This window comes from Haematobia irritans, chromosome 5 (genome assembly GCF_050003625.1).
Source record: "Haematobia irritans isolate KBUSLIRL chromosome 5, ASM5000362v1, whole genome shotgun sequence".
In the NCBI taxonomy this organism is placed as follows: domain Eukaryota; kingdom Metazoa; phylum Arthropoda; class Insecta; order Diptera; family Muscidae; genus Haematobia; species Haematobia irritans.
This window is the reverse complement of record NC_134401.1, coordinates 39,417,404-39,429,546: the sequence shown is the minus strand read 5'-3', so window position 1 is coordinate 39,429,546 and position 12,143 is coordinate 39,417,404. Positions and strand designations below refer to the sequence as shown.

At 40.7% G+C, this 12,143-nt stretch overlaps 1 protein-coding gene across 1 annotated transcript; it reads right to left on the bottom strand.

Annotated features, from left to right (window-relative positions):
- Positions 1–3,720: 3,720 nt before the first annotated feature.
- On the bottom strand, positions 3,721–11,080 carry LOC142239646 (uncharacterized). Its single transcript, XM_075311437.1, has 3 exons — positions 10,406–11,080; positions 5,213–6,388; positions 3,721–3,807 (listed from the first exon to the last, which is right to left on the bottom strand). The coding sequence occupies exons 1-3, from the start codon at positions 11,078–11,080 to the stop codon at positions 3,721–3,723; spliced, it is 1,938 nt and encodes a 645-aa protein (XP_075167552.1).
- Positions 11,081–12,143: the final 1,063 nt, after the last annotated feature.

Genomic DNA, 12,143 nt, shown 5'->3' with positions numbered 1-12,143 from the left:
GTGTTTGTTATATCAGCAATATTCCTCAATATTCAATATTCTTTAAAGGGTGAACACAATAGACGCATGGGCTCCGAGTGGAGTTGCTGCTGATTCTACCACCATGAACCTATTCGTCGGAGGATGATACAAAGGATCCTGGTCTCCGAGTGGAGTTGCTCCAGATACTTTAGTGTTTTCAAGCAGTCCAATGGAACCTTGTCCGTTTCTTCAGCGGTTAAATGTCCCCAAGAAATCCCAAAACCCCATATTCGTATTCCTAATGCGCTTTACAGGCTATCAGTTATTCCGGACGACAGTGCTCGTGTCGAACATATCCCATATATTGTGCACATTATAAGTTAAGTCCGAAGGCATAATCGATACTGCTGCATGTTTATGGGATCGATAACACATTTACCGATTATTTAGTCATCGCCGACAAGTCGTATCGATCCGACACACTGTAAGATTCTTTACAAACACCGACATTCCGTCCGGAATAACTTATAGTCTGTAAAACGCATTAAAGGATGAATACAAAAGATCTATTAGTGGAGTTGCTTCCGATTCTTCAATATCTTCAAGAAATCCATTATCTCCGCAGAACCCCCATGGACATATTCATCAAATGATGAACACAATAAAGCCCCGGTCACAGAGTTGAGTTGCTCCATGTCCTCAGAATATCCGCAAACTCCCATGGACCTATTCTTCAAAGGATGAACACAATAGACCCATGATCTCCGAGTGGAGTTCCTGCAGATTCTTCAATGTCCTCTAGAAGTCCATTATCTACGCAAAACCCCCATTGACCTATTCTTAAATGCCTAAACCAATGAATTCCTTAAAGATTGAACACAATAGACCTCTGGTCTCATATTTCCGAAACTCCTCGAAGGACCTTTTATGAACACAATAGACCACCGGTCATCGAGTTGAGTTGCTGAAGATTCTTCAGTGGCTTCATGTCCTCAAGAAATCCGCAAAATCCAATTGACCTATTTTTCAAAGGATGAACAAAATTTACCCATGGTATCCGTATGGAGTTGTATCAAACATTTTTAGGTTTGCGACTGTCGCAAAGTTGTAAAAGTCGTAAACGTCACATACGCGTCGTAAATGTAGAAAAAGTAACAAAAGTCGCAAACTGAAAATACTTTAGTCGCGTCAGCTAGGCAGCGAATTCGATGATATCCAAGACGATGGTATGTGCGAAGAAGTTTCAATTCTTAGGAATGTTCACAATTTTCGGTTTTAGTCCCCACATTTTCCCTATTGCCTTTTGCACGAGTACAGGGAAACCGTTGATTTTCTCGTCCTTTCTTAGCTTTAAGTTCAGTCTCCTGTCCAATATAACCTCAAGGTATTTTGCACACTCACCAACGGGAATTTCGATACCACCTAAGAAAATAGGCTTGGCCATGGGAAAACTTTCACAAATTTCTGCAGAAACTCACAGCAAATGCTATCAAACTAAATTAAAAAATGTTCAGGATTTCTTCTATTCAAAATTTGGTTTTCTACAGTAGGTTTACGACTTTTGCGACATACGTATTATACCGTCGCAAATGTATGTCGCAAAAGTCACAGTTTGTGACAGGCCAACCCTGGTTGCCACTGATTCTTCCCCCATAGACTGATTCGTCAAAGGATCAACACACTAGACCCCTGGACTGCGAGTGGAGTTGGTGCAGATTCTTCATTGTTCTCATGAAGTCCATTATTTTCGGTGGACCGTTTCTTTAAATGATTAACACAAGAGACCCCATGAACTCCTAGTAGAGATGCTCTTGATCCTAGTCTATTCTTTAAAGATGAACACAATATATCCATGATCGCTTAATGGAGTTGCTGATGATTCTTCAATGTCCTCAAAAAGTCCATTATCTCAGCAATCCCCCATGGACCTAATCGTCAGAGGATGAACACAATAGACCACCGGTCTCTGAGTGAAGTTGCTGTAGATTCTTCAGACCAGGCTTCTCATATTTCCGAAACTTCTTTTATTTAGAGAATAATAGACCCCTGATCTCCTAAGGGATTTGCTGCTAATTTCCCAAAACATCCATGAACGTATTCTTCAAAGGATGGATAAACTAGACCCATGGTATTCGAGCGGAGTTGTTGCTAATTCTTCTCCCATGGACATGTTTGTCAAAGGATGAACACCTTAGACCCCTAATCTCCTAGAGGAGTTGCTGCTGACTCCTCAATGTTCTCAAGAAGGTCATTATTTCCGCAAAACTCCCCCTGGACATATTCTTCAAAGAATGAATACAAAAGATCCCTGGTCTCCGAGTGGAGCTGCTGTTGATTCTTACGTAGCTACGTGACCTCAAGAAGTCCGAAAACTCCCATAAATCTATTCTTCAAACGATGAACACAATAGACCCCCGGTCTCCGATTGGAGTTGCTCTTGATTCTCTAATGGTTAAATGTCCTCACGAAGTCCCATATTATTATTCATTGGATGAACACAATAGACCCATGGCCTCCGAGTAGGGTTGCTGCTGATTCTTACACTAGGGATTCATTCATCAAAGGATAACACAATAGACCCCTGGACTGCAGTGGAGTTGCTCCGGATTCTACATTGTCTTCATGAATTCTATTATCTTCGGTGGAATTTTCTTCAAAGGATTAACATAATAGACTCCCTGATCTCCTAGTAGATTTACTTCTGATTACCCAATGTCCTCAAGAAGTCGGTTATCTGCGCAAACCTTCATGGACTTATTCTTTAAAGGATGAATACAATAGACTTTTGGTATTCGAGAGGATACCAAGCAGTCCATTATCTGTGCAAAACCCCTATGGACCTATCCTTTAAATTTAAAATTGAACACAATAGACACTTGGTCTTATATTTCCGAAACTCCTCGGTCAACCTTTTATTTAAAGAATAGTGGATTTGCTGCTGATTTCTCAATGTCCTCAAGATGTCCATTATCTCCGCAAACCATACTAGACATATTCTTCAAAGGATGAATACATTAGACCATGGTCTCAGAGTGGAGTTACTATTGACTTTTCCCCCATGAAGCTCACTGGAATTTTGGTTTCCGAGTGCGATTACTTCAGATTCTTCAGTGTCCTCAGGACGTCAATTATCTGCGCAAAATCTACCCTTATGGACTTATTTTTAAAAGTATAAGCCAATGGAATCTTGTCTGATTCTTGGGTGTCTAGATGTCCTCAAAATTATAAATGTCCTATTCCTTAAAAGATTAACACAATAGATTCTGGTATCGCGGAGGAATTGCGGTTGATTCTTCAATATCCTCAAGAAGTCCATTACCTTCGCAGACCCCCATAGACCTCTTCTTCCAACGATGGACGCAAGAGACCTCAGGTCTTCCAGTCGAGTTGCTGCTAATTCTTCAGAATTTCCACAAACCACACAAGGACACAATAGATTCCAGTCTCCGAGAGGAGTTTATGCTGATTCTTCAGAGGCTACATGTTCCCAAGAAGTTCCATATCTCGGGAAACCTACCATGGACCTATTCTACAAGGGATGAACACAATAGACCTCTGGTCTCCGATTTGAGTTGGTGTTTATTCTTCTGTAGCCACATGTCCTCAAAAAGTCCCACTTTTCCGTAAATCCCCATATTCTGAAAACGATGAGCACAATATGTATGTCTCTGTTCTCTGAGTGCTGATTCTTCTGCAGCTACATGTTCTCAAGAAGACCCATATTTCAGCAAATCCCCATGGATCTGTTCCTGAAAGGATTCACATAATAGGTCCCTGGTGTACGAGTGGAATTGCTGCAGATTCTTCATTGACTTCAAGATGTTCATTATCTCCGATGAACGTATTCTTTAAAGGATTAGCAAATAGAATAGAATTGTCCTAGTGGAGAGGGAGCCACCGTGGTGCAATGGTTAGCATGCCCGCCTTGCATACACAAGGTCGTGGGTTCGATTCCTGCTTCGACCGAACACCAAAATGTTTTTCAGCGGTGGATTATCCCACCTCAGTAATGCTGGTGACATTTCTGAGGGTTTCAAAGCTTCTTCTCTAAGTGGTTTCACTGCAATGTGGAACGCCGTTCGGACTCGGCTATAAAAAGGAGGGCCCTTGTCAGCTTAACATGGAATGGGGGAGAACTCAGTGATAAGAGAGAAGTTCACCAATGTGGTATCACAATGGACTGAATAGTAGTTAGGTTAGGTGGCAGCCCGATGTATCAGACTCACTTAGATACATCGGGCTGCCACCTAACCTAACCTAACCTGGAGTAGGTCTGGCTATATGTCCTCAAGAAGTACTGTATCTCCGCAAACTTCTCATGGATCCATTGTTCAAAGTATGAACACAATAGACCGCTGGAGTTGTTGCACTCTTCTTCTTAAGCTACATGTCCCATATCTCCTCAAACCCACCAGGAACCTATTCTACAGAGCATGAGCGAAGTAGACCCCTGATCTCCGAGTGGAGTTACTGCTGATTGATCAGTGGCTACTACTTCTTGAGATAGTTCCATATCCCGATAAACCCTCCAGGGGCCTATATATAATAGGATATGGAGTCCTTGTCTCCGAGTGGAATTGCTGTTGATTCTTCAACAGCCTCAAGACGTCCCATATTTCTGCAACCCCATATGGAGGTATTCTTTAAGGAATGAACACAATAGACCCTTGGTTTCGGGTGAAGTTGCTGCAGATTCTTCAGTGGCTATATCTCCCCAAGGAGTCCCATATTTCCGCAACCCCACATGGATGTATTCTTTAAAGAATGAACGCAATAGGCTACTGGCCCCCAAGTGGAGTTGCGATAGATTGTCCAATTGCTACATGTCCCATATTTCCGCAACCCGACATGGATGTATTTTTTAAAGGATGTACATAATAGACCATTGGTCTCTGGGTCAAGTTGCTACATCTCCTCAAGGAGTTCCATATTTCCGCAATACTCCCGCTAGGGGTCTCTTCTGAAAATGATAAAAACAATGGAAGCTTCGTGTGAACTGGATGTTGATTCCTCAGTGGCAAAATATCCTCAAAGGTATATTTGCGTCAACGGTGACACTGGACAAGGTTCTTTCTTTATTTTTTTCCAAGGCTCCTTATTATTTTAAATTTGGAACATATTGACCTCCTTGAACTCCCAAATATATATACCCATTAACTGCTTTACACAATTTGATATAGCTTCTTTTTATTCCACACTATTCATATTGAAAATTTTACCAACAAATTTATTTCAAAATTTTTTTGCTCACATGCTTTATACGCCTAACCTTTACTCTCCGAGGTTTTCTCATTTTTACTTCACATACGAATACCATGGAGGACACAAAAATACCAATAAACCATATAGACCCCACCACAGATAAATGTCTCAATGTTAATGGAACAGGATGTTGTAGATTCTCCAATACAGTGCTGTTACCGCTACTTGTCTTACGTATATTGGTTAGAATGTCATCGGTCCATTTAAGACTCAAACCAGTCTCACGCATTCTTAGGATAAAATTCTTCAAAGGATGATAGAACGGGGAGTTGAATTGCATGGGCCAAGACAAATAGATATTGGGTATACATAATTTTTCAGCTATCCTAAAACGAGGCTTCCATAAATTCTGTTGTAAAACCTCTAGGACTTCCCACTCCTCATTATAGACCACATAGGCATATGAGGTATTTAGGGAATTCAAATGCTGGGAAACAGTATCAACATCGGCTATTATTAGATTCGATTCAAAACTCTTGGGTATCAAGTCCATATAGTTGTAGACTTCAAACATATTATCCATGAGCATAATGGTGATATTAGCACGTCGTAGATCATCCAGAGTATTCAATTGCTTGCCATAGATGGTAACACTTAGGAATGAGGTTAATGATGCTATATGAAGTTGACTTAATAGCATACCCCATACGGTGACCAATGTGTAGATTAAAAGTTTACGTCTAGATGTTCGTCTGCTACTCAGATGTAAATCACCCAAAGGCATATTTAGAAGGCCAAGTAATGTGCTGGAGAAACTTCTCCAAGGATTCCATTTGCCATAATCGAAGTTGTCTATGAAGAAAAAACTCAGCTGGAAGGCGATAAACATTAATAACAATAGCACCCACATGTTTATATTGAGAGTCAAGGGTATATAAAAGCCAGGATATATTTCCGGGACAACTGGAACCAGAACACAACTGTTAGTATTACTAACGGGATAACTGCCATGGTAATTATTGGGCAGAAGATAAGAGAACGGATGTATGGCTATGTCGATATTGCGAGCAACTAATAAACTATTCTCATATTCCACCATCATGGAATAATCAATATCCGATATCTCAAGTTCAGTGAATTTGCCATTGATGCTATTAACAAATTCCACATAGAAATGACCAGCAATACCTGTCACCGTTTCCGAGTCCCCAAAAGCATTTTTTGCCTGTAAAGAAAATTGGGAAACCATAAGAAATATATTGATATACAGAAAAAAATAATTTTAATTAAAATATTTTAATTTAATTTAGGAAACAATTACAGTACAGTATAAATAAGAGCAAACGAGATAAATGGGGAATAGATAAGATATAAATAATAACCATTGGGGACTAGGATACAATATAGTTATGCAGAAACTCGGCACCAGAAGTCCGGTAGACAAGATGGACGTGAATGCGAAAGATCGTGGACAGTTTATTTTCAAAATATTATATAAAAAAAAAACGAAACAGAACCGCTCACAAAAACATCCCAGTCTTTACAACAGAGGAACTTCAAAATGCTGTCAAAAGCCCCAATGAGAAGAAGGCACCCGGTCCTGACGGCATACCAGCACAGGACATTGAAGAGATAGCAACTAAGCGACTCGAAACCCTACTTTAAAAGATTGGCGAGAATACGAAACATTGTGGAAACTTTTCCCCAAACCATGAAATCAGAGAAGAGAAGACACAAACAAAAACATTTCTGTCTTTTCAACAGAGAAACAGGACATTAAAGAGATAGCAACTAAGCGACCCGAAACCCTACATTACAAGATAGACGAGAATACGAAACATTGTGGAAACTTTTCCCCAAACCATGAAATCAGAGAAGAGAAGACACAAACAAAAACATTTCTGTCTTTACAACAGGGAAACATCAAAATGCTGCCAAAAGCCCCAAGGAGAAGAAGCACACGGTCCTGACGGCATGCCGGCAGAGGTCGTTAAAGAGATAGCAACCAAGAGACCCTAAACTCTACTCGCTATGCATAACAGCTGTCAAATAGAAGGAGTCTTCCCTAAAGTGTGAAAAGAACAAGGATTAGTTCTGAACATCAAGGACAAGGGGGACCAAAATTCGTCCCAGTTGTAGAGACCATTGTAAATGTTGGACACAGCTAGAAAATTATTCAAACGCCTCGACGAGGTTGTTAGGACTGTTGGCGGTCTCTCGGCGTGACAATACGGATTCAGGCCTGGAAAATCGGCACTAGAAGCCCTTAAAGAAGTATCACATGCCGTACAGGAGGCACAATAGGGAAGTCACGTTTCAAGATCAACATTCTAAGGTGGGCAGATGTAATATACAACCTAGATCAGAGGCTATCAAGACTATTGAGGGATCTGTTCGCGAGATTCAGACACTAGAAGCCCTTAAAGAAGTATCAGATGCCGTACACGAGGCACAAAAGGATAACCACGTTACAATATCAACCTAGGTTAGGTTAGGTTAGGTTAGGTGGTAGCCCGATGTATCAGTCTCACTTAGACTATTCAGTCCATTTTGATATCACATTGGTGAACTTCTCTCTTATCACTGAGTGCTGCCCGATTCCATGTTAAGCTCAATGACATGGGACCTTCTTTTTATAGCCGAGTCCGAACGGCGTTCCACATTGCAATGAAACCACTTAGAGAAGCTTTGAAACCCTCAGAAATGTCACCAGCTTTACTGAGGTGGGATAATCCACCGCTGAAAAACATTTTGGTGTTCGGTCGAAGAAGGAATCGAACCCACGACCTTGTGTATGCAAGGCGGGCATGCTAACCATTGCACCACGGTGGCTCCCTAGAGATGATATGTCAAATACCGAAATACTCAACGAGAATATTGAAAGACTATCTTCAAGACCGAGTTCTGATATATGTAACCACATGTGCCGCACAAGGCTCAATCCTTGGAACGGATCTCTGGAATGCAACATACTACGAAATACAAGAAATGCACCATGACAGATGGTGCATTTCTTGTTGGCTCCGCTGATGACATAACCGCAAGAAATAATGAGGAGGCTCAACACAAACTTCGCCAAACCATGATACATTGGAAATACTGTTTAGGCACGAATGACTATTACTACAAACAAGACGGCAAATACTTCGGACAAAGGCTGGATTCAAAACTAACGTATTCCCAGCAGATAGACGCAACGGGAAAAGCTCCGACGAAAACGACACGACTGCGCAGGCTAATGACAAATATATGCGGACCTCTCCCAAGCAAAAGAAGAATACTCATAGAGATGAGTAAGAGCATATGGATGTTAGATCTGGGCATCAACCCTGCAGAGACGAACAAGCTGTTTTCAGTTCAGAGAACTGCAGCTCTGAGAATCACTTCAGCATGCCGCACAGTATCAGCACACCGACTTACAATCGGTGTGTCCATCAACATGGCGATAAACTTGGTACCGAATATACAACAAGAGACCAGCGATGATAGGCAGGAACGTTGGACGAACTGGACAGAGGACAGATGGGCATCCCGCCTTATAACCGACATACAATTATGGCGCGATAGAAGATACGGGAAAGTGACATATTAGATGACTCAGGTGCTCTCTGGTCACGCCTACTTTCGAAAGTATCTGTATCGTGTGGAGAAATACATTGCAGAAAACAGCATTTACAAAGAAGAAGAGGTCACGGATGATGCCCAGCATATATTTTTTTAGATGTAACCGGCGGAAAGAAGAGCGGAGAACGCTCGAAGAAAATTTTAGGCATTTCTCTCCGAGAAATATAAACCACAAGATGGTACAAAGTGAAAGGAGCTGGGAGGTTAAAGTGGCAGCCCGATTTATTTTCAGGCTCTTGAAAATGATTAACAGCATACTCCTCTATGGATGTTAGATTTGGGCGTCGACACCACAGTGACGAACTAGAGCGAACAAGCAGTTACCAGTACAGAGAGAACAGCAGCTCTGAGAATCACTTCAGTATACCGCACGCGGCTGTGCGAAGTTAGCAATATCAGGAACGATTCCAATATACCTCCAGGCGATGGAGCGAAAAGGTTTTCGAAAGCAAACAACAAGGCGATACAAACTTGATATCGAACAACTAACATGGGACCAGTAATAAGTGACAGGATCGTTGGATGAACGAGTTAAAGGGCAGATGGACACACCGAGTTATAACCGACATTCATTTATCGGAAAAGAGGAGATACGGGAAAGTGAGATATTACATGGCTCATGTGCTCCCTGGTCACGCCTACTTTTGAAAGTACGTGTACCGTATGGGGAAATGCAGCGATGATGACGCCCAGCATAGATTTGTTAGATGTAGTCGGTGGGCAGAACAGCGAAGAAACAGCGGAAGAAATTAGGCATGTCCCTCCGAGAAATATAACACAAGATGGTACAAAGTGAAAGGAACTGGGAGATTGTAAGACATTTTGAACTCGTAGAACACATTATCGGGCCACGTGGATGTCCACCTCGAGGTAATGCAAAATCGGTTCCGTGGAAGAGATATTGGTTTTTATCCGGCATCGTCAATTCTGGCACAGGGCACAAGATGGTACAATGTGAGAGGAAACGGAATATTGTAAGGTGTTTTGTACTCGTAGTATACGTTCTCGGACCACGTGGATGTCCACCTCGCAGTAATGCGAAGGGAGCCACCGTGGTGCAATGGTTAGCATGCCCGCCTTGCATATACAAGGTCGTGGGTTCGATTCCTGCTTCGACCGAACACCAAAAAGTTTTTCAGCAGTGGATTATCCCACCTCAGTAATGCTGGTGACATTTCTGAGGGTTTCAAAGCTTCTCTAAGTAGTTGCACTGCAATGTGGAACGCCATTCGGACTCGGCTATAAAAAGGAGGTCCCTTGTCATTGAGCTTAACATGGAATCGGGCAGCACTCAGTGATAAGAGAGAAAGTTCATCAACGTGGTATCACATTGGACTGAATAGTCTAAGTGAGCCTGATACATCGGGCTGCCACCTAACCTAACCTAATACGAAATCGGTTCCGGATGGTTTTTTATCCGGTATCGTGGTTTCCGGCACACGGGTGGACGCACTGTCGGATGCATAAACGATTTTATTATCCTTATACCACCCCCTCCCTCAAAAAAAAATATATAATTTAATTTAAATTATTTTTTTAAAGTTGTATAAAACAATTAATTATGAATGTATTTTTTTTTTGAATATTTTTGTGTAGTTAAAAAGGATTGTCATCTTACCTTAAACACTCTGGGTTTATCATGGAACACGGGTGTCTTAAACTCATAACCCCGCAAATCCATTGTTCTATCCACATAATATTCCCAGGGATTGCTTTTAGTCAAAGTCAATAATTTTATAGGATTCGGGAATGGTGTATAGCCGTAAAGTTCCATTTGTAGCGTATTCACATCTTCGCCAGCTTTTATATGGCGTTGCTGCAACAATAGGATAACATTGAGGAGATTTTTTGTCCAACACCAACGAAAGAAACGTTTCAATTTCTCCAAACGTATGAATGAAGGGACATCCGTTAACTCATGGCCAATTAAAAGAAAAATTAATTTTGTTTCCAAACTGGCGCCCAACGAGGTGGATACGAATTCCTTAACTTCAGTATTGAAGATATCATTCAATATGACCACTACTAAATTGCGATTGGTTAACATTTTTCCCAAATTAGGTATATCCTCGGAATTATTTACATAATTCCATGGTGCTATGGAAAATGTCATAATGGGCAAATAGAATTGAGCAGCTAAGACGTAATCCGTCAATACATCACCCACACTTTTATAGAGCATTGAACTATTGACCAAAAGTCTTGTATTGTCCATGGGTGGTTCATATACCTCATCGGGAGTCCCATAGATTATAATGTTATCGAATTTATACATGGCATTCACCGTCTTCATAATTTCGACTAGCTTATAAACTTGTCTTTGGAATATTGAATCCAAAGAAATATTAGCCAAAATACTATGGCAAAGGGCTAGGAATAAAACTGATATTTGAAATATTTTCATAGCTTATCGGAGAACTTTGTGAAGGAAATTTGAAGAAGCATTTCTTTTTATACCTAAATCTAGGAATGCATTTTAATAATTCTGTGATATTTATCTCCCTCCTTTGATTAGTTAAATTGAGCCTGAAATTGCATCAATTCAGTTATTCCACTCTTAATTGAATTATGAACCAATAAGGTCCTTTTTGGAGGGAAATTATCTTTGATTGTAGGTTGATAATTGACTGTGATGAGACATTCAGATTATTGGTAATTGAATCTGATTGTGACATATTGTACAAGTAGCAAAGAAAGAATATTGGATTTCTGTTTATTCTACACTCGAAAAAAAATTTTTTCTTGGATCCAAAAATTTGGTCTCTCCTTAAGGATTTTGGTATTGGTTCCAGAACTTTGATTATAGGTTGATAATTTACTGATAATTGACTGTGATGTATTGTTCAGATTATGGACAATTGAATCTGATTGTGACATATTATACAAGTAGCAAAGAGAGAACCTTGGATTTCTGTTTATCCTACACTAAACAAAACAAGTATATAGGGCCGTAAGTTCGGCCAGGCCGAATCATATGTACCCTCCACCAAGGATTGCATAGAAACTTCTACGAAAGACTGTCATCCACAATCGAACTAGTTGGGTTGTGGTATCTTAAAACTTCTTAACATCGTTTTCTAAATTGTGAGTTAGTCCATACGTGGTATATAAAGGGTGATTCTTTTGAGGTTAGGATTTTCATGCATTAGTATTTGACAGATCACGTGGGATTTCAGACATGGTGTCAAAGAGAAAGATGCTCAGTATGCTTTGACATTTCATCATGAATAGACTTACGATCTGCCACAACGTCGAATTTTCAGTGAATGGGCCCTAGAAAAGTTGGCAGAAAATCCGCTTTTTTATCGACAAATTTTGTTCAGCGATGAGGCTCATTTCTGGTTGAATGGCTACGT